This window comes from Dipodomys merriami, unplaced genomic scaffold (assembly GCF_024711535.1).
Source record: "Dipodomys merriami isolate MVZ:Mamm:240054 unplaced genomic scaffold, mDipMer1.0.p SCAF_4, whole genome shotgun sequence".
Lineage (NCBI taxonomy): Eukaryota > Metazoa > Chordata > Mammalia > Rodentia > Heteromyidae > Dipodomys > Dipodomys merriami.
This window is the reverse complement of record NW_027205603.1, coordinates 12,059,988-12,082,084: the sequence shown is the minus strand read 5'-3', so window position 1 is coordinate 12,082,084 and position 22,097 is coordinate 12,059,988. Positions and strand designations below refer to the sequence as shown.

At 40.3% G+C, this 22,097-nt stretch overlaps 1 protein-coding gene across 1 annotated transcript; it reads right to left on the bottom strand.

The window, feature by feature from the left end:
* Positions 1 to 84: 84 nt before the first annotated feature.
* Positions 85 to 21,868, bottom strand: Gdi2 (GDP dissociation inhibitor 2). The gene is made up of 11 exons (XM_069990543.1): positions 21,786 to 21,868; positions 15,036 to 15,143; positions 11,705 to 11,804; positions 8,854 to 8,988; positions 7,854 to 8,052; positions 7,470 to 7,601; positions 4,084 to 4,183; positions 2,120 to 2,291; positions 1,358 to 1,502; positions 1,114 to 1,168; positions 85 to 1,027 (listed from the first exon to the last, which is right to left on the bottom strand). The coding sequence occupies exons 1-11, from the start codon at positions 21,828 to 21,830 to the stop codon at positions 881 to 883; spliced, it is 1,338 nt and encodes a 445-aa protein (XP_069846644.1). The 5' UTR covers positions 21,831 to 21,868; the 3' UTR covers positions 85 to 880.
* Between the last annotated feature and the right edge of the window lie 229 nt (positions 21,869 to 22,097).

The window sequence follows — 22,097 nt, the reverse complement described above, 5'->3', positions numbered from 1 at the left end:
TGGTGTTGACCTGGGTCCTACTAAAGGCAATGTGTATAGTAGCTGTGCTGTGGCATTCACAATCAGGACACAAACAGACCAATATATGAGTGCTGTGGTTTCCAGAGTTTGGCTTTATTTTGCAGTACAGAAATCATTTGGAGCCATTTTGAGACAGACATCAATGAAGTAGAGGCTCTGTCAAATCAATACTGCATTGCAGCTTGGTCCACTGAAGAAGCCATACCTGGGAAACAAGATGCTTCTACACTTTACCTGCTTTGAGATGTGTTCCTCTCCCCTTCTCTCATCAATTTTACTAGGTTAAAACACCACATACTGGCTTCCTCCAAACAACTCCTTAAGCCTGGAGTTTGGTTAGAAACTTATGCCCATAAACCAAACTGTGGCAATCCTATTTGGGCCCTGCCATAATACTTGACATAACACAAAATGTAATAATGCACAACACTTAAGAAATGCTGTCCCAAACTAGAAAATTTAGATTCAATGTCAAGATGGCACACAAATTGTATAGATCCAGCTCTTGAGCAGTGGAAGCACACAACTGCAAAGGCTACACTGATTAAAAGATACAAATACTGTATCAAGTTCTCTATCAATATCACAATGTATGTTTAAAACTGCTCCTTCACTACAAAAAAGCCAGTCTGGTTGGTTAAATAGAACAGAATGTGGTAAACAGCCAGTTCTGAATAGCCACTCCATGAAAACAAGTTAATACATGATATTAGAGAGATGAAGGGGAGGAGTATTTACTGGTTACAGCACTCTCAATCTTCATTTTGATTACAAACCAGGCCTTACAATATTGATTTCATACAATATGCACTATTTGCCAATTTTTAAATGTGTCCTAATTAGATAACACGTACTGCTGCTAGTCTTCCCCATAGATATCATTTTTCTTGCGCTTCATTTCCTCAAAGTCAAACTCAGATCCTGTCATCCTCTTATAGATGTCTTTTATGTCATCACACGTTGTCTCAAAGTGAGTTGTAGCATCATATGCACGAGAAATAAAGATCTGGAAACAAAAGTTTATGAGAATTTTAAGATTATATAGGCTATTTCCCTATAAAGCCTGATACATTTTTGTCAAGTCACACGCACCTGGCTGTCTGTTCCCAAATCTTTTGGTACAAGGAGGTCACTGATGCTAACAAATCTGGAAGAGAAAAAAATTGGCAGGTTAGTTCCCACACCCCATCTCTGCCTATATTTTCAAAGTTTAAGGTTGGTAGAGGAAAGACAGCCCACACCAATGGCTGCCAGCCTGGTTCTCGGGATCACTACCATTCAGCCCAAACTAAGACCTCAGTTTGTATCGTGGTTGACATAAATGAATACAACTTACTTCTGTTCAATTGGTTCCAAAAGCTCCAAAGCTGGTCTAATTTCTTTCTCAGGTTCCTTTGTTTCCACAGTTGTACTAACGATCGCAATGTACTTGCCCTGGGCAGCCACATTGTGTGCAGACGAGATCATGCAAACATAGATATCTACAAACAAATAACAGCTCAGTCTTTCATGGTTTGTAACCCTGGGACATGAACATTCCAGATTTCACATAATTGATTTAATTATGAATAAAAACTACTGGGAAGAGCCGATATCTTCAAGGCTTAAGTTCCTTAGGAAGATGAACTGGGTCAGGGTAAGAACACATATATTTAATAACTGGAACTTCTTTTAATCTTGTTATGGTTTGGATGTGGCTCATGTGTTAAAGACTTGGTCTCCATCTGGTGAAGCTAATAGGAAAACTGGACTGGTGGCACTGGCTTCATCAATGGTCAACTGGTCAGTCTAACTCTGCTCCCTCTCTGTGCTTCCCAGTCACCACTGAGATGATGGTAAGTGGCTTCCTCTACCACACAGATAACATTAGGTCTCATTTCAGCTCCCCCAAATGGAATCTACTGACTGAACTAAGTCAAAATTTTCCCTTCTGGAAGCGTCAACAACACAGGCTAACAAATGAGTTGAAGATTGGGTCAAAAATGATGGAAGACTCCAACTTTAAATGATACAAAAATTTCTTCAGTGTACAAAATGAGGTATCTGGGTTTGAAACCCTAAACAATGTAACAAATTTCTACCAACATCTACTACTTACCAGACTTTCGATTGACTTGGTTCTGTGGAATAATAATCTGGCAGGAGTTGGCATCATTGGTATTCTTGATGGGATGGCTGAGAACACAGATAACTCTGATAACCTGGCCCACTTTTTCTACCCGATCTTTTACATAGCTGGGGTCACAGATGAGCTGCTTACAGCGAGCAATCTAGAACAAAATATTTAAAAGATTATAAAGAAGACATAAATGGAAATACATCCTGTGTTCATACATAAGACTATCTAGAATTCAAAACTACCTCAAAAAAGAACAGTGCTGGAGGAATCCCTATAAAGCTACATCCATGCAGTGGTATGCAAGATAAAGAACCCAGCAATAAATGCTTCACATTTACGGTCAAATGACTTGACTAAACCAAAAACATGGGCTGGAAAGGTTGCTCTGTGGTAGAGTGCCTTGCACGCATGAGACCCACAACCGGACCACCCTGCGCCCCCACCAAAAAAAGCTTCATGATACTGAACTTGATAATGTCTTTCTTACATCTCAGACACTGACAACAAAAGAAAAGAAAAAAATAGACCAAGTGGTCTTTGTGAAATTTTAAATTTTTGTGCATCAAAAAATACTATTCACAGTATAAATGAGAAAGCCATGAAATGACAAGGAATATATCAAGAACTCAAAATGTCATTCAACCTCACTAAAATCTGATCTCAAATCCTCATTTCCCATGAGATTGAATCACCCGAAAAGGTTGAGGTTTCTACGTTTCCTAACAGTTCAGTGCACTGGGAAAGGTAAAGCAGAAGAATTCAAGTATAAGATTTACATTATAAAGAGCCCAGCCTGGGCTAGGAAGGTTGCTCAGTGGTAGAACACTGCCTTTCAGGCCCTGGATTCTATTCCTCAGCACCACATAAGCAAAAAGAAAAAAAGCCGGAAGTGGCGCTGTGGCTCAAGTGGTAGAGCACTAGCCTTGAGCTGAAGAGCTGAGGGACAGCACCCAGGCCCAGAGTTCAGGCCCCACGACTGGACCCCCCCCCCAAAAAAAAAAGAATAAAGAGCCCAGCCTCAAAACACCAAAAGCATTTTAGGTTTCCAGGCACCAACAGCAAATAAGGTATTTTGGAGTGCACGCATTACTAGCAGAACAGGCAAGGGCAATGACTAAGACAAAGGGCAGAAGTACTAAACAGTATGGTGACAAAAGGAAGGAATAAGTAATAATGTATTTAAAAACGTACAGCTCTCTGACCAGCAATATCATCTTCACCTGAGTATTTTTTTTGACCCATCATGGGACTTGAACTCTGGGCTTGGGTTCAGCTTAAGGTGAGCACTGTACCACTTAAGCTTCAGCACCCCTTCTGGTTTTCTGGTGGTTTATTGAAGATAAAGAGTCTCAGGGACTTTCCTACCAGGGCTGGCTTTGAACCTTGATCCTCAGATCTCAGCTAGGAGAGTAGCTAGGATTATAGGCTGAGCCACAGGTGCCGGGCTCACCTGAGAGTTTCTAAGAAAAGGCAGAGTTCTAAGGCCTCCTGTGTCAGAACATGCACTAAAACCAGACTAGCATGGTTTACAGAGTATTCAACTTTGAGTAACACTATTCAGAACTCTGCCTAGACCAGATCCACAGCTGAATCCTATATTAACCAACTAGCAAAGCCCAATTTCAACCAATAAATTCTGGATGGTAAAAATAAAGTCAAACAAAAATCTGAAAAATCTGGAGACAGACTCCAAAATACCCTTTAAATATGGGATACTTTTAAATTCCATAGTACTACATACTTTAGTCTTAAAAGAGCAAAGCAAACCAGAAAAGGTTAATGTATTAAAAACAACCCAAGGCACATCAACTACAGAACAATCCTGGGGAACACCAACCACCTAACAAAATCGTATAGTCTAGAAGCTAGCGTCAATGTCCACCTTCAAATAAGCACTTTTTTCACAAGAATGTAGTAATTTTAAAATTGTAAAAGCTACTTACCTCTCCTTCAGATTTAACACCAACTACTTTTCCATTCTGCACAATGATTTCTTCAATGGGCTTGTTCAGCATGTAGGTGCCTCCATAAATAGCACTTAGCCTACAAAGGTTGTTAACCCTCCATTATAATACAGAATTGTTTCAGCTGCATAAGTCTCCCTTCTTAGGTCTGGAATGTATTAAGGACTATTTTTTCAATTTCTTTCTAGAAGGATGTTATAGAATCTATAGGTAAAGTACGGATTTAATAAGCCGACTTAATTTCTCATACCATTACCACATCAAAAGGATCCAATGACCAGTATTCCAGAGATAGCTTGTAAAAAAGTCTAGTTCTTCCCCACATAAATTGTATACTTAGAAACAAAGATTATCAAAAGGCCCAGGAAAAAAGCAAGCAGAAAATGGAGAAGACACTAGAAGAGAAACAAGTGTCAAAGCAATTTACATGATCTACAGGGCTCTTCTGAGGGAACCACCTCTGTCTATGTAATACAGACAGTTCAGACAGCCAGGACAGAAATGGGAAGCCTGCAGTCTATAGATCTGAGGTAAGGTGGAATCTGGGGTAGTCTGTAGGGGAGGCTGGGCACCAGTGTCACACACTGGTGCTATTCAGGAGGCTGTGATCTGAGGGTTGCAGGTTCAAAACCAGCTTGGACAGTAAAGTCCCTTAGACTCATCTTCAATTACCAAGCTAGAAGTGGAGGTGTGACTCAAGTGGTAAAGCACTAGCCTTGAGCAAAGAAGCGCAGGGACAGAACCAAGGCCCTGAGGAGATGGGGAAAGCGGGGGGGGGGGGGGGGGGGGGCCGGGGGGCGGGGAAAGGAGAGGAGTAGCTACTTGTGTCCAGGTCCTTAGAGTTCAATCCCCAGGACTACACAAAAAAGCATGTGTAGGAGAGAAACCCTGCAAAAAAAAAAAAGGGGGGGGGATGTACAAAGGATTTAACGAGTCTGTATAAACTTTTCAAATATTAAAAGTTGTTCATACAAAAGGGAGAATCCAGTTGGGCACTGGGGTTTAAAGCCTGTAATCCTGAGCCGTGAGCACCAGCCTTGAATGAAAAGCTAAAAAAGAGCACTCAGGCCTTGAATTCAAGACCCAGTACTGGTCATGCATGTGTGCACACACATGTGCACACACACATCCCAAAAGGGAGAATCCAAGAGACCCAAAGAAAAACTTCAAATGATAAAAGCTGAGCTGAGATTACAGTTTTAAGTGGCGGTTTTGGAGAATGGTGACCCCAGAAAGACTTCACCCTAGTGTTCAAAGATTCAAAGTAAAAAAGATTCACCCTAAGAAAGTAAAATCAAGCCTCCACAAGTTAATAATTTAAATGCTTACTTGACCAAAAACCAGCTTTTCAGAGAATCTCTACCTATCCATTTACCCTATATATAATCTGTAACTACTAGACACATGAAAAAATGTAAAAATATGATCCAAAGTAAACAGAAAAAGCAATCAATAGAAACAAATACAAAGGTCCAGATGTCAAACGGCACAGGTAAAAAGACAACTGTTGTAAATATGCCCAAGGACAAATATCCTTCTTCAGAGATCTGTTAGGGAATAATGCATTATTAACATACAACCAAAATGAGCAGAGAAATTTGTAAAAATGTCATGTAAAAAATAGAAATTTTAGGGGCTGGGAATGTGGCTTAGTGATAGAGTGCTTGCCTTGAGCAAAAGAAGCCCAGGGACAGTCCTAGGCCCTGAGTTCAAGCCCCAGGATTGGCAAAAACAAAAAAAAGGAAAAGAAATTTTAGAAGTAGAAGGTGCAACATAAAAGTCACTGAATGGAATAAACAGGTTCTTTTCAGATTTTTCTCTTGGTTCAGGTAGGATGGGGATGGAGGTCATGTTCCATCCACACACATCACCAGCAGTAAAAGCAACCATAGCACAACAGCACGCTGCTCACTGGCCCATCCCAACTACTATAGCTCCTGGACTCCACAACAGCACCAGTTTCATTCTGTTCACAATTATACCTACTGTACATACTGTATACATACTCTTCTATATCCTGTCCCCATACTCTTCTACATCCTATCCATCATCCTGTCTATCCGTATTTCTCTACATCCTATTCTCCAGCAGGAGCACCCCTTATATCCTGTCCTCCAATGGCAACTCACTGTCCAACAGTGGTATAACTGCACTGGACCCTGTCCTTCAGCAGTCACACAAGGTCACAGACATCGGATCTCAAGGATTCCTATGTCTTGGTGTTACCTAAGGTAGCACACATGTGCATGACTCAAGGTTATATAGGTGTTATGAATTCCAGTCCTGGGAAAGTAAAGGCCCAAGCCCTCCCTCCATAAGCTAAGGTGCGAGTAGCCTGACTTACTCCATTTCCATATACTTGAGTACAGCAGGAAAACCCAGGTTAAGGAGCTGTAAACCTGAATCCAAGGTATTTGAGAGGCTGAGGCAGGAGGATCATGAGTTCAAGTCTAACCAAGAGAATTTAGTGAGGTCCTGTCCCAAAACAACAATAAACAGGGCTGGGGTGAAAGTCAGTGGCAGAGATCAATTCTCAGCATCCCCTTATCAAACAAACAAACAAAAAAGAAGCAGAAGTAGTCAGTGAAACTGAAGATACATGAACAGGCATTTTTGAACATGAGAGCCAATGAAAGAGATTAAAGAACTTCAATAACCTCAAGAGTTGCAACGAGCACTAGCACTTTGTCAAACTGAATTGTTTTATTGAAGCTCCGTGTTCAACTGTTCAGAAACTTTATTTAAAAAAAAAAAAAATCAATGTATCTGGCAACGGTGGTACGACCATTCTCTACCACCCAGTTCCCCTAGGTGGTAGAGATCAGGAGAATCTTGGTTCCACACCATGTTTGCAACATTTCATCTCAACATAGTAGCACAAACCTGTCATTGTATCTAAAGTGGAAAGCAGAAATTGGAGGATCACAGTCCAGGCTGGCCTGGACAAAATTCCTTATCTCAAAAATAAGAGAGCAAAAAGGGCTAGAGGTATGCTTGAAGCAGCAGAGCATCTGCCCAGGAAGCATGAAGACTTCGATTTGAACCCTACTACTGCCAAGACATTATTATTATTTTTTTTTTTCCCCCAGGGCTGAGGACCGAACCCAGGGCCTTTTGTGCGCCGGGCGGGAGCCCTTCTGCTGGGCTAAACCCCCAGCCCCAAGCTATTATTTTTTTTAATAAAATGGAATAAAAAGTCTCAGAAAAAATAACAAAAGGAGAAAAAAGGAGAAGTGAATCTTAAAAAAAAAAAAAAAGATGAATGACCTCTCACTATTCAGGAGTATATCTCAACAGTCAAATCACAGGTTATATACATCTACTCAAAATAAAGTTCAGAATCAATGTTAAACATAGGCTCTTACCTTGCAAATCCTTGAGGCAGTTCTCCAAGGCCATAGAGTGGATAAAGGTATGGGCTTTTACCATATCTTGCCAAAGACTCACTGTAAAGTTTAATCCTGTTAATGGTTTCACAACATGGCTGGTCTAAGTAGCTAGAAAAAAAGAAATAAGCATTCAAATAAGGGTTTGGTTTTCTTGTTCAATTTAAAATCTTTCTCAAGTAACTTCAAGCTATTATCTTATTTCATTTACAACGTTGCAACATCAATTTGCCATTAGAACCGCTTTACTCCTAGTACAATACATCTATAAAATTGCTGTTAAAATTTCCACTTTGGAGATCTGGGAAATTCACTTAAAAGTTCCAAGAAAACACAAGTCAAAAAAGGCCATCAGTTACTTACTCATCAGTTCTGTAAAGTGCAAGAGAATGACCAGTAAAATCTATGACATCTTGGCCCAGATCAAATTTTTTATACACATCTCGCATTGACGTCTTCTTAGGATCGACACCTTCAAAAGTTCTAGGATCTTTTTCATCAAAGTTGGCAACATAGACTAGAAATTTCCTGAAGCGACGTTTTTCAAATAGTCCCATTAAACCTACAAAACAATTTTTCAAAAAGCACACATTCACAATAGAACACTAAGCAAAGGAAAGCATGGAGGAAGTTTAAACATACATGTCATTTAACTTCAGCTCCTCTGATATAAAGTATGATTTAAGATAGGAAAATCTGAACCACATGGCTTCCAGTTTCATTTTTTAAGCACATAATTAAAACTGGACATTACAAAGACTTTGACCATACAAATACAAATCTTTATAGCCAGTATCTTTAAATTTTAAAGTTGAATTGTCTCTTACTCATAGAGAGTAAATGTGATTGACAAGCACATTATCTATGAAGACATCTCAATGTCTGTCCCTGACAACTCTGATCCACACAGCCCATCACCAAAAATTCTAAATGCTTTTTCTTTTCCTCTTCGGCATGTTAAAATGTATTCTGGCATCTATTGGATACTCTGGCATCTATTGGGAAAGACATTTAAGACATCAAGGATAAATTGCATCAAAATAATTTGGAAGTAGACTGTACAACAGGTCACTGTTTAATGAAGTTCTAGATAGTCAAGTTCACTGCTTGTTACTTCTTTATACATAGTTCTCAATTTTTCCTACTGATCAGTATTCCTACAAATAATATGTAGCTGGTAAGAAGACAATGAAAAGGAAACTTTCCTAATTTCATCCCCCTTCTCCTCTTCTCTTCAAATTGCCTAGAACAACATCAGGCACATACAGACATTCAATAATACCTGGAGACTAGTTTCTGAGATTCCTTTCCACTACAAAATCTCATGATTCTGAGTGGGAGAAAAAAAAATGAAATCACTTACTAGATGCCAGGGCTTCTGCCTCAGTGGAAGGAACCTTGTAGATTTTTCCTCCTTTATAGACAAAGCTCCCTTCGATCACTTTGAAATCCATATAACGAGTGACCTCTGTATAAAGCAGCATCTTAACCAGCTGACCTAGAAGAGTCATATAATTCAAACTATAATATAAACCTTAGTATCATAGGAAATTAGAAGAAATACTATGCATGTACAGAAAAGTCATGCAACTCCCTCTCCCAATAAATATATGTTAGTAAAAAATATTAACTTGCCAGGTGCTGGTGGCTCACACCTTTAATCCCAGCTACTCAAGAGGCTGAGTTCTGAGGATCTCAGTTCAAAGCCAGCCTAGGCAGAAAAATCTGTGAGCTCTCATCTCCAGTTAACCACCAAAAAGCCTGAAGTAGATGTATAGCCAAAGTAGTAGAATAAAGAAACCAGGTGAGAACATGAGGCCCTGAGTTCAAGTTCTAGTATCAGCATCAAAGAAAACAAAGAAGACAAACCAGAAATAAATGTACATTTACACATTTCTAATATTAGTGGCTGCCAAATTTTTCATTACATCGTCCAGTAACTCCTACCAAAGAAACACCTATGGCTTTATTTAAATGGTTGAACCATTTAAATACTATACACTTACATACTATACACTTACAAAGTTCTTTAAATGTTGTACCTTCAATACTAAATCTTACCAACTTGCTTTGAAAAATCTATGTATTTTACTTATTTGAAGTATGAGGTTTAGAATTAATAATATTACTGCAATTTTATTTAGGCTGCTTATTTCTTTTTTTTTTTTTTTTTTTTTTTGGCCGGTCGTGGAGCTTGGGCGCTTTCCCTGTGCTCTTCAGCTCAAGACGAGTGCTCTACCACTTGAGCCACAGCCCCACTTCCAGTTTTCTAGTGGTTTATTGGAGATAAGAGTCTCACAGAGTTTCTGCTGGCTGGCTTTGAACCATGATCGACAGATCTCAGCCTCCTGAGTAGCTAGAATTACAGGCGTGAGCTACCAGCACCCGGCTATTATATTTCAAAGAGACAATAAAATATTTCAATGTCTAAGTCAACTTATATTCATTAAACTTAAATGAACATCAGATAAAGAACAAGGCTTGCAATGAGTTCTAACTTCCTATAAGCCCAAGAATGCTCAAACACTAAACGTAGAAAAATGTGCAGAGTACAGGCTGGCCAGTTCACTACCTAGGAAAGCTGATATATATTATGTATTTATTTGCTATTGCTGGTTGTGGGGCCTGAACTCTGGGCCTGGGCGCTGTCCCTCAGCTCTTCAGCTCAAGGCGAGCGCTCTATCACTTGCCTTTTCTGCTTATGTGGTGCTGAAGGCCTCATGCATGCGAGGCAAGCACTCTACCACTGAGCCACCTTCTCAGCCCAGCTGATATTTTTCTTTTCTTTTCTTTCTTTTTTGTTGGTTGTGGGGCTTGAACTCTGGGCCTGGGCGCTGTCCCTGCACTCTTCAGCTCAAGGTGAGCGCTCTACTGTTTGAGCCACAGTGCCACTTGCCCAGCTGATATATTTCTAAACCTCATTCTGTTACCTTCAAATAGGACAAAATGACAAAAAGTAAAATGAATAATATTAAAGGTTGTTGGGAAAGGGTAGTATTACTAATGAAAGCAAACATTGCAATTTAAAGTCTTTTTAAGAAGGTCACAGCCATAATTAGGAAGTAAACGGTAAGACTTGTCATCAATGCATTCTTTCTCCCTCTCCGCCACACACATAAGCATTCATACCACACTAGCTGAAAAGTGCAATGTTCACTGGGACAAGATTTATGTGTGTGTGATATATACATCTGTATATCTATACATACATACACATATGCTAAAATAGTCAATCTTATTAAATTTTAATGGTGAAATTTTGGTTATGTAAATTTATTTCCTTTAACTATATTTCTATTTTTGTGTATGTATGCCAATCCTGAGGCTTGGACTGAAGGCCTGGGCACTGTCCCTGAGCTTCTTTCACTGAAGGCAAGAGCTCTATCACTTGAGCCACAGCTCCAGTTCTGGCTTTTCTGGTGCTTAATTAGAGATCAGTCTTATGGACTTTCCTGCCCAAGCTAATTTAGAACTGCAATCCTACTCAGATACCAGCATTCTGAGTAGCAAGGAGTATAGGAATGAGACACCAGCACCCAGTTGTTTTCTAATTTTAATAATACTTGAGAATAAAACTTTTTATTATTCATTTCTAAAGAATTTGGTTCATTTTAAATTTCAGAGCATATTTAAACTTCCAACTATTTGTATTAATACAAACTACAAAATATGAACAGAAAAAAGAAAGGGCAGTACACACTTACTTCATAGGAAACAGATTTAGAACCAAGAATCTAGTTTTTAAATGTATTTTATGCCTCTAAAATAAGGGAATATTAATATGAAAAAGTCTACAAAATACTTTAAAAGCTACAAAATTGAAAAACATTAAAATGACAGTTTCTAAAGATCTAGTTATTGAAGACTATTACCAAAGCATCAAGAGGGAAGTCAGTCAAAAAAAATCACAATTTTGGTATGTACTACACAATTGTGCCAAATGTTTATAACTGTGTCAAATGCTTACAAAGTCACATTTACAAAATGCTTTTGGTTTTGGTTTGTATAGTGCTGCATCATAATTTTGTTTCTCCAGAGCTGTTTATCAGTTAGTCCCCCCTCATTCTTATTGACTTCAGATACTCCTAATGGATCATTTATTAACCATACTGTTGGCATTCCACAAAACCCAGTTCCTCACACCCACAATAATTCTGTCCAAGAGTTAGTTTTTACTTCCAAATCAGACTCAAAATTAAGTTAGAATTCTTTACCATTAGCCATAAGGAACTTGGGAATTAAGTCAACATTCCAGTCTCTTCCTCTCCCCATTGATGCTGGTGGTACTCCTGGTAATTTAAATCTTTTGTATAACTAAAAGTAAAACAAAGAATTTCCATAATGTAAGAAAATTTAATTTTAATTATAAAATGAATAAGTGGCTTTGGCAATAATAACTAAACATTACTATGTAAGGGAAAGTATGAGGGAGTTTTACTTTTAATCAGATAACATTTTTATCAAGATTCCAATACATTTGTAATTTAAATATATTATGTAACTCATGAGTGCTAAAATACACAAGTTTGCTTTTATTTGTTACTAGTAGAAAAGCAAGAATACAAAACTATGTGTCAGTGACATACACTAGTCCTAGAGGTGTATTTATTTTTTGTAGAAATCACTTAAACTCATTCTCTCCTGAATAAAAGAAACGCTTAATTCTGCTTCTGTGGTATGAAAGAATTGAAAAACTAAATTTGAATTTTGTCAGAGGAAAACTAAAATTAGCTAAAATTTTCAAGTTCTATTAAGAAACAACTAAAGTACAAATTGTAGCACACATCTAAGGTTTACAATAATAAGCCTCGACATATTCATATACCCATTATTATTAAATCACCGTAAACTTGGCTTATGTGACTTTTGCAGGTGTTAGTTGATGTGGGTGGGTATGTATTGGGTAGCCAATTCATGTATACTTTCTATGAGCTAAGTATAAGCTTAGATAAAAGAAAGTTTGTGGTTTAAAAGTCTGAGAATATAAACCAGATGCTGGTGGCTTATGCCTTTAATAATAGCTACTTGGAAGGCTGAGCTCTGAAAATCATAGTTCAAAACCAGTCTGGGCAGGAAAAGTCTGTGAGACTCTTATCTCCAATTAACTACCAGAAAACTGGAAATGGAGCTGTGGTTAATAGTGGTAGAGCACTAGCCTTGAGCAAAAAAGCTTAGGGATAGCACTCAAGCCCTGAGTTTAAACCCCATGACAGAAAGAAAGAAAGAAAGAGAAAGAAAGAAGGAAGGAAGGAAGGAAGGAAGGAAGGAAGGAAGGAAGGAAGGAAGGAAGGAAGGAAGGAAGGAAGGAAGGAAAGAAAGAAAGGAGAGGGAGGGAGGGAGAGAGGGAGAGAGGGAGAGAGGGAGGAGGGAGGGAGGGAGGGAGAGAGAAAGAGAGATACAAAGGAAGAAAGGAAGGAAAGAAGGAAAAGAAAAGAAAGAGGGAGGGAGAGAAGGAAAGAAGGAAAGAAAGAAAGAAAGAGGGAGGGAGGGAAGGAGGAAGGAAGGAAAAAAGTTTGAGAATATGAATTCAACCTTTTAATTCCTACTCGGAACAGGAAACATCTGGTGAAGGCTGTGTATGGCACAGGAAATATTTGGCATATGACAAAATAAACACATATGCTTTTTGTGTACTTCTTTTCAACTTCCCAGAGCTGTCTTCTGTACTGGTAATTTTTTATGGGCTGCAAATGATCTTATAAATATCTAAATGGGGCTAGGGACCAGTGGCTCATACCTGTAAACAAGCTACTAAGGAGACTGACACCTGAGGATTGCAGTTCTAAGCCAGCCCAGGTAGGAAAGAAAGTCCATGAGATTCCTATCTTCAATTTAGCACCAAAAATCCACAAGTGGAACTGTGGCTCAAGTGGTAGAGCACTAGCCTTGAGCAGAAAAGCTCAGGGACAGTGCTCAGTGCCTGAATTCGAGGTCCAGGATAGGCACCAAAAACAAAACAAAAACAATCCAAATGTTTTTTGGCAGAAATAACAGGAAAAAGGTTCCCCATCCCTAAGTAACACTGGCAACAACTGAATAAAAATTAATGAGGAGAAAAGGGAATGGTAAAGGAGAGAAGAAAGCTTGTTTGTCTTACTTAAGAGCAACAGTAAGTATACTAGTGTGGAAGGAACAATGCCAGCATGTCCCTGCACAAATGACCTATAAGAAGAGATCTGAACGATGTCATCACCCCAACCAAAGCTGTAAGCATCATTCACAGTAGGGGTAACCTAACATTATGTGCCTTTAATGCAATGTAGAAGGAAATAACCAACAACCTATAAAATATCCTAGCCTTCTCAGAAGGAAAAGAAAGGGGGGAAGTGAGGTAGTCTTTTGTAGACTAAGAGAATTAAGAGAAACAACAGGAATGCAAAACTTCAACAGTCAGAGATCAATGGAAAACCTGAGAGGTCTAGATACTGTCACTTTTCATAAACATGTAATGATATTATGATTATGCAGGAGGACAATGTTATATTTAACATCTGTATGTTATCATGTCTACATTACTTTCAGTGGTTCAAACCCAACAGAGCAAAGCTGAGTGTGGTGATACATGCTTGTAATTCCAGCACTCAGAAAGCAGAGGCCAAAGGATCATGAGTGTTTAAGGCTAGCCTGGGCTCTATTTTATCTCAAACAAAGAAACATACACAAGAATAACCCCGAACCATTAACAACAATAATAAAAATGTATCAAAACATTAATTGCTCAATTCAGATGGAAGGATTTTGATACAAATAGTCTATCAACTGTCTGTATTCTCTCTTATTCTTTTTTCTTTTTTTGGCCAGTCCTTGATCTTAGGGCCTGGGCACTGTCACTGAGATTCTTTTGCTCAAGGCTAGTACTCTACCACTTGAGTCACAGCACCAGTTCTGGCTTTTTCTGTTTATGTGGTATTGAGGAATCGAACCCAGGGCTTCATATATGCTAGGCAAACACTTGAAGCCACATTCCCAGCCCTGTATTCTTAAATACAGAGAAAAGTCTTTATGACATATAAGTATGAAGTTCAATAAGTCACTGAATATGTAAAAAACATGGAATACATGTACAAATTTCTTTGGCTCTCTCTCTCTCTCTCACACACACAGAGAGAACATATCCATACGTGTATCTGGATGGTCTACAAGACCCACACAGAGAAATAAACAATTTAGTAGACAGAAAATAGTTCATGTGCCCATCCCCTAAAAACTGGGAATCACGACACGTTTCACAAGCCACTCTGAAATGTTAACCCCACAAACACAATTCTGTAATCAGAAAAGTGGGGATAAATATAAGACAACCAGTAAGACTCTGGAGAGAAGACTGGCACCATGCCAGGCACACACCAGGTTCCCTACCATTCCTCCCACTCCCACTATGGTATTAAATGCTACATGGCAACAAAGTCACAATTTAAAGTTCTATAAGTCCCAAAGAACCTAAAGAACCATGGTGCTACAGACTTTCTAGTTAATAAAACAAAAACAACCCAAGTGGTAAAATCCTTCAACTACAAAGGTATATGAATTCCTATGAATACGTACATCTTCCAGTGGCGTGATAGACGCACTTTCACCTCCATAATATGGGTTCTGATCCATGTGGAGAACCTTCTTTCCATTCACTGACATTATACCTGACAGGATACATTCCTGCAGAGAAAACAGACATCTCTTTAAAAGAAGAAAAGTCACAGCATGTTAAAAATTGACTTTTTTTTTTTTTGCCAGTCCTGGGGCTGGAACTCAGGGCCTGGGCACTGTCCCTGAACTTCTTTTGCTCAAGGCTAGAGCTCTCTCACTTGAGCCACAGCGCCCCTTCCAGCTTTTTCTGTGATGTGGTACTGAGGAGTCAAACCCAGGGCTTCATGCATGCTAGGCAAACAGTTTACCACTACCACTACTACCACCATCCTACCACTCTACCACATTCCCAGCCCCCAAAACTGATTTTTTTTTATAGGAAGAAACTGTCGCCAGGTGTCAGTGGCTTTATGTGTATAACTCTATTGAATCAGGAGACTGAGATCTGAGGACTGTGGTTCAAACACTCTTTATTTCCAATTAATCAGCCAAACCTGGACGTGGGAGCTGTGGCGCAAGTGCTAAAGTGTTAGCCTTGAGCAAAAAAGCTCAGGGACAGCAGCACTCAGGTCCCAAGTTCAAGCCCTGTTACTGACATGAAAGAAGAGAGAGGGAGAAGGAGAGAAAGCAAGAAAGACTGCATTACCCAAAGTAAACCAGTGCTTTCCAAATAAGAGAAATAATACTATAAAATAATGCAGGGGCTGGGTACTAGTACCTTACCCTTATGGTAGTAAAACAATAAAAACAGGGGCTGGGAAGGTGGCTCAGTGGTAGAGCACTTGCCTTGCATGCTCGAGGCCCTGGGTTCGATTCCTCAGCACCACATAAGAAAAAAACCGGAAGTGGCACTGTGGCTCAAGTGGTAGAGTGCTAATCTTGAGCTGAAGAGCTGAGGGACAGTGCCCAGGCCCAGAGTTCAGGGCCCCACGACCGGACCCAAAAATAAAAAATAAAAACAAATAAACAAGGTTCTGACAAAACAAAGAGGAAGAACCAGCTAATAAAAGTAGGTATCAGGACCCAACTTTTGGAGGCAAAATCATAGCAAAGTGAATATTGCAGAGCCTATACATCTAATCCTTCACACTCCACTACAAATAAGCATGACATACTAGTTTGTAGCCCTATAGTAAGCGCTAAAGGTTAAAATCTAAAATAAAGGGCCTAGAAATTTAAATTCGGGAGTCTAACAGCTGCTAACTTCAACAGCACTGCTTGGAACAAATATGACCAAAGCTAAGTGAAACTAGTAGGAATTCTACAGGCTCAGACTATATATTCATCTATAGAAGACTGTTTCTATATTACTAAAATAAAACATAGTACCTTAAGTGTAATGCTTGAAACTCTATTTTACACATGGGATGAAGTTACTAATTCACTGATAAAAATGAGTCAGAGCTGGATATATTAATGATCCTCAATTTTTGAGTATCTCCTAAAATTAAAACTTATTACTACCTACCTTTTAAATATGGAATAACAAGCAAGTAACTAGAAAAACTGGGAGAGAATGAGGGAAAGGGAGACACGGTTTGAAAGGATTGTACTCATTACCTGACTCATGTAACTGTAACCCCTCTGTATATCAACTTTATAATAGCAATAAAAAGAAAGAAAGAAAACCTGGCCCAGGGCTGGGGATGTAGTTCAATCATAGAGTGAGCACTTGCCTAGCATGCATGAGATGCTGGTTTTGAATCCCAACATGACAAAAAACAACGAATCACCCACAAAGAAAGAAAACACTTTCTATCAATTGTGTATGTCAAGAACAATAATAGGCTTGGTGCCAGTGGTTCACGCCTGTAATACTAGCTAGTCAGGAGGCTGAGATCTGAGATCAATGTTCAAAGCCAACCCAGGCATGAAAGTCCCTGAGACTCTTATCTCCAATAAACCACTCAGAAAACCGTAAGTTTGGCACAGTGGCTCAAGTTGTAGAGCGCTAGCCTTGAGCTGAAGAGCTGAGGGACAGCTCTGAGGCCCACAGACCCATGACCCCCCCCACCACAAAAAGAGAACAATAATGGAAATGTGTATGACTATCCTCAACATATTAGGCTTAAACCCAACATATAATTTTAAACTCACCCACAAATGACCTACACAAAACAAGAACACACACAAACATCAAAATAAGATATACAACTATGTTCAAAATACAAATTCTTTATGAGTTGCTAGCCTCCTAGCAAAGGGGGGAAGAGAAGATCAAAAAGGGATTTTCATTTCAGACAGGTCTGAAATGAAAGGAGAATCAAAGTACCCACAAAGCTTACTAAGTCTCTTTTTTTTCTTTTTTCTTTCTTTCTTTTTCTTTTTTTTTTGTCGGTCCTGAGGCCTGAACTCTGGGACTGGGCACTGTCCCGCAGCTCTTCAGCTCAAGGCTAGCACTCTACCACTTGAGCCACAGCACCACTGCTGGCTTTTTCTGCGTATGTGGTGCTGAGGAATCAAACTCAGGGCCTCATGCATGCAAGGCAAGCACTCTAACACTGAGCCACCTTCCCAGCCCTAGCTTACCTAAGTCTTAATGAGAGTACATTTATTATAGCACAACACAATATTAACATTCATGAAATGAGATATTAGTTATCAAGTAAATTTACTGTCTTGGTGAAGTTATTAAAATCATTAGAAAGGTTTTTTTCCAAGAACTGTAGTCCTTCAAAGGGATAATTCTCAATTCTTTAGGAAACTAAATTACACCAAATACTCCATTTTTCCTAGCCAGAGCAAAGATTTTAGTTTTTACCAAATTGTTTCAGGTCTCCTTCATAAAAGTTATGGTGCATATTTATGGATTTAATATGAGCTTAATTAAGACTTAATGGATAGAAAACAAGGGCAAAAAGGCAAACTCCAACACACTTGTTTGAAAGACTATCTTAAAGGAAGAAGATGGGTGTAGTATGGCATCAAAAAACAGGAGGATCCATGTACAAGGCACGTGGAAGTAGGAGGTGCAAGATTCTATCAAGGACAAGAGGCCTGGCTCATCAGTAGAAAGCCTGCCTAGACAGCACGAGGCCCTAAGTTAAACCCCTTACCAACAACAAATACATAAGTAACAAGCTCTTAACATGCAAAGAACTTAATACACGGGGCATTATATATTTTGGTACCTATAACTGACACCATCTGCCTTCATTAGGTCTTTAAACCTTACACAGTAAATATTTAAATTAAGGAAATTAAACAATATGTTAACTCTGAGTCAGCTGTAATTTGGGGGTTTTTAACTTCGATGATCCTTTAGTCATGTAAGCCCTAGTACCACTAAAAATGAGGATCTAAGATTTCTCTTTACTGCTAGGTGCAGGTGGCTCATGTCTACTACTCAGAAGACTGAGATCCAAGGATTGAGGTTTGAAGCCAGCCAGGGCAGAAAAGTCCCTGTGAGATGCTTATCTCCAACTAACCACTCAAAAACTGGAAGTGGAGCTGTGTCTCAAAGTTGCAGAACCCTAAGCCTTGCACTAAAGGAATTCAAAGACAGCAAACAGGCCCTGAGTTCACACCATACAACTGATTCAGAAAACCTTTTTCTCTTTATCAAAATCATCCTTTCACCACTGCTTTTATCAATGGTGTTCATAATGCTATTGCCATGAATTGATACAATTCTTAAAGAATGTGCCCCAAAATAGTCTAGGAAGACTCATGGAGATTGAAGCTTTTACACTAATAAAAGATAATGTGTCTAATTTCAAGTTTAGTATGTACTCATCGCCCATCAGTAAGCTCACAATCCAAATGAGTTTAAATAAAAATGTCTTGGTTGTTATAAGGACTGTTTCATCTTTGGTACAAAGTGAAGCTTCTAAACAAGGAAAGTGGAACTTCCATGATGGATTTGTACCCAGTTATCGTGTTCAACAGACCTTAATCATGAGCAAATCTGAAATATTAGCAATACCCAGAGAAAAACAGTAGAACAGCTCCTACAAAAAGAAATTCAGCCAAATGGTCCACATTGAAAATGACTGAATCGCTTTTGGGTTTTTGTTTCTATTATCTTTAAGTAGTTATACAAAGAGATTACGTCAGTTTATCAATACAATGCATCTTGATCAATATCACCCCTTTCATGTTTTCCCCATCCCTCCTAACCCCAAGGAATGGCTTTCTGAATAAGTAATAGGCGTGTATTTGGTACTACTTCCTAGATCATCATCACATGCCTGTTTCTGGACTGGTTAAATATAACCAAAGTAAAAAGGGTATGTTCAAAAGAGTATTATCCAACAATAATCACTAATCTTTTTTTTTTTTTTTTTTTTTGTCAATTGTAGGGCTTGAACTCAGGCTCTGGGCACTGTCCCTGATGTCTTTCTGCTCAAGGCTAGTGCTTTACCACTTTGAGCCACATGCAGCTTCTGACTTTCGAGCAGTTAATTGGAGATAAAGAGCCTCATAGGGACTTTTCTGCCCGTGGCTGGGTTTGAACCTTGATCCTCAGATCTCAGCCTCCTGAGTAGCTAGGATTGCAGGCATGAGCCACCAGCACCCAGCTTAGAACAGTTCTTTAGAAAACTAAAAAACTTAGTCAAACAATTCACAACAACCAAGTAATAGGTAGGTCCAGATGCCCACTGACAGATGAATAAAGAAAATATGGTGTATACATACACACAAGGAAGTATATTATTCAACCATTACAAATCAAATTGTGTCATCTACAGGAAAATAGATGGAACTGGAGTTCATGTGAAGTCAAGTGAGATTCAGAAGGACAAATATTATATGTACTATCTAGTATACTGAATCTTGATTCATAAATAGCAAACAGACACAAATCCCAATGGACATCTATTTGCAGACCAGGCAGTGATAGTGGAAGGAAGCAGACAAGTGATGGGAGGTGAGATCAAAGTACATGGAATATACAGCAGAAGTGCCATAATGAAACATATTGTTTTGTACAATTTAAATAAAAATCAACATGGCTTTATCTTAGGGAAGAGAATGATATGGCAGGGTGTTTTTGTTTTTGTTTTTAAATGACCCTTCCCTTTCACTATGTGTATTTGTTATTGAATCTGGGACAGATATAAGTGTGACTTTTAATTTTTCTTCTTTTCTATTTTTCCAGATTTACTACAGTATTATTTTTACAAAACACAATAGCCAAATAAAAACTCAGATTTTTCTCTTGTCGAGAAGGCCACATAATTATTTATGGATGTCATCTAAATTGTATATAATTTGATCCTGAGATTACACTGCAGTTCAATAAATGTGAAGTGGTGGTTTATAGTAAATGATTATGTGAAGTCAAATCATATGGAATTCACAAGACTTACAACAGTGCTCCTAAGATTATGTGGGAACTCAGTTCAAATTTCAAATGTTCCCTAAACTGACAGCCCAAAAGGTTGGTTTTCCAAGATGAACTTGTTTTTACATTTTAATAACAAAAGTACAATTTCCAAAAATCCGCCTGCATTATTTGCAGAATATTATCTCTAAGCAGACAGATACCCAGGAAAATAATTATACTGTGGTATTAGATACCCCTAAAACTTTATTAGGAATGCATTCTTCGTGTTATTGATTTATCTTCTAAGTCTTGGTAAGGAGTGTAGTAGGTACAACAGAGAACTTGGCTTCTGGCAAGCTCTATCATTAATCCATTTCTTAGGGAAAAGCATCCAGGTGGGACAGTGAAAGCAACAAAACAAATCCCACCAAGGGAACATTATAGCAAGGGTCCGGTGGATGAGAAAGCATTGGATAAACATTATAGCCAGGGTCCGGTGGATGAGAAAGCATTGGATAAACACGTCTGGAGGAAAAAATAAAAAACCAACTCACTTCTTCCAAATCACCAGATGCTCAGTAAGTGAATGAAAGGATGGCTTAAAAGAAGCTGTAAGGCTTCTTCTTTGGAGATTGGGGAATAAACAAAAAAAAATTAAAGCTAGTGTCTTCATTTTCTCCAAAAACTTTTAAAACTCTTGCAAATCAGCGGCTATCCAAGGACTCGTCACGAAACCTTCCGCTCGACTCCGCTGGCCAAAGGCTGACCGGTAGAGGCGGCTGCACGCTAGATAGGAAATGCGCCGGCCGGGGGCCACCTCCTCCCCCTCCGTCTGCTTCCAGTCGGAAGAGGTCACCCACCCAAAAGGGAAGTGCGGGGACATCTGCACCGCGGGCAGGCTTTAGTTACTGTGTTTCCTCTTCGCTAGCTGCTCCTCACCAGCCGTCCTCGGTCCCACCCGGCTGACTGCCTTCACACACGGATGCACAACCAGAGTTCCAGTTCCTGCTCTTCCCCCCGGCCCGCCGCACATGGGGCAAAGCCCACGCGCGGGGCGCCCCACAAATCTCACCCGCACCCACGATGACACCTCCGCGCCCCGCTTTCCAAAACCCAAGGCGGACGAGGAAAGAAGCCCGGGAGCAGAGGCGCCCCGAGGCCGCTGATGGGCGACGCGGGGCCCCCGCCGCGGCCCGCGGGGTGCGCCCACCCTCCCGACGCGGGCGGCCCCGGGCCGCGGCCTGGCCGGGGGGCCCCGCAGGGACCGCCCCGCCGCCGCCACCCTGGGCCCATCCTCCCTTCCGGGCCGCCCTTTCACCCCGGGACCGATTCCCCGCCCCCCACCCTCGGACGATCCCGCTCCCCGGCCGACTCCCCCGCTGCCCGCACCTCCCCTCCCCCGGTTCGGGCCGCCCTCCACCCCCTCGCCGCTCGCGGCTCACCGTCAGGCCGGTGCCCAGCACGATCACGTCGTATTCCTCATTCATGGCGGGGAAGGGCGAGGCTCCGAGAAACGAGGAGACGCAGGGGCACTGCAGCCGCCCTCAAGAAGCGGGAAAGGACTCAGGCCGTCCTCGGGCCTGAAGAAAGAGGGAAGGCCGAAGGAGAGGTAAGATGGAGCTGAGAAAGAGGCAAGGCCGGCCGCCACCTCAGACGGGAAGAGCTAGGAGGGAGGGCGCGGGGCGGGGCGGGGCGGGGATGGGGCGAGAGGGGAGGGCGCGGCGGCGGCGGCGCAGCCTCCTCGGCCAGGGCGG

Bases quoted from the DNA above. Each gene is read 5' to 3' on its own strand.
- Gdi2 (XM_069990543.1), bottom strand. From the start codon at position 21,830: ATGAATGAGGAATACGACGTGATCGTGCTGGGCACCGGCCTGACG. The intron at 11,805-15,035 runs GTACGTATTCAT...TTTTACTTTTAG, and splicing joins CTATCACGCCACTGGAAGAT to TTATACAAAAGATTTAAATT. The intron at 1,028-1,113 runs GTGCGTGTGACT...TTTTGTTTCCAG, and splicing joins ATTTGGGAACAGACAGCCAG to ATCTTTATTTCTCGTGCATA.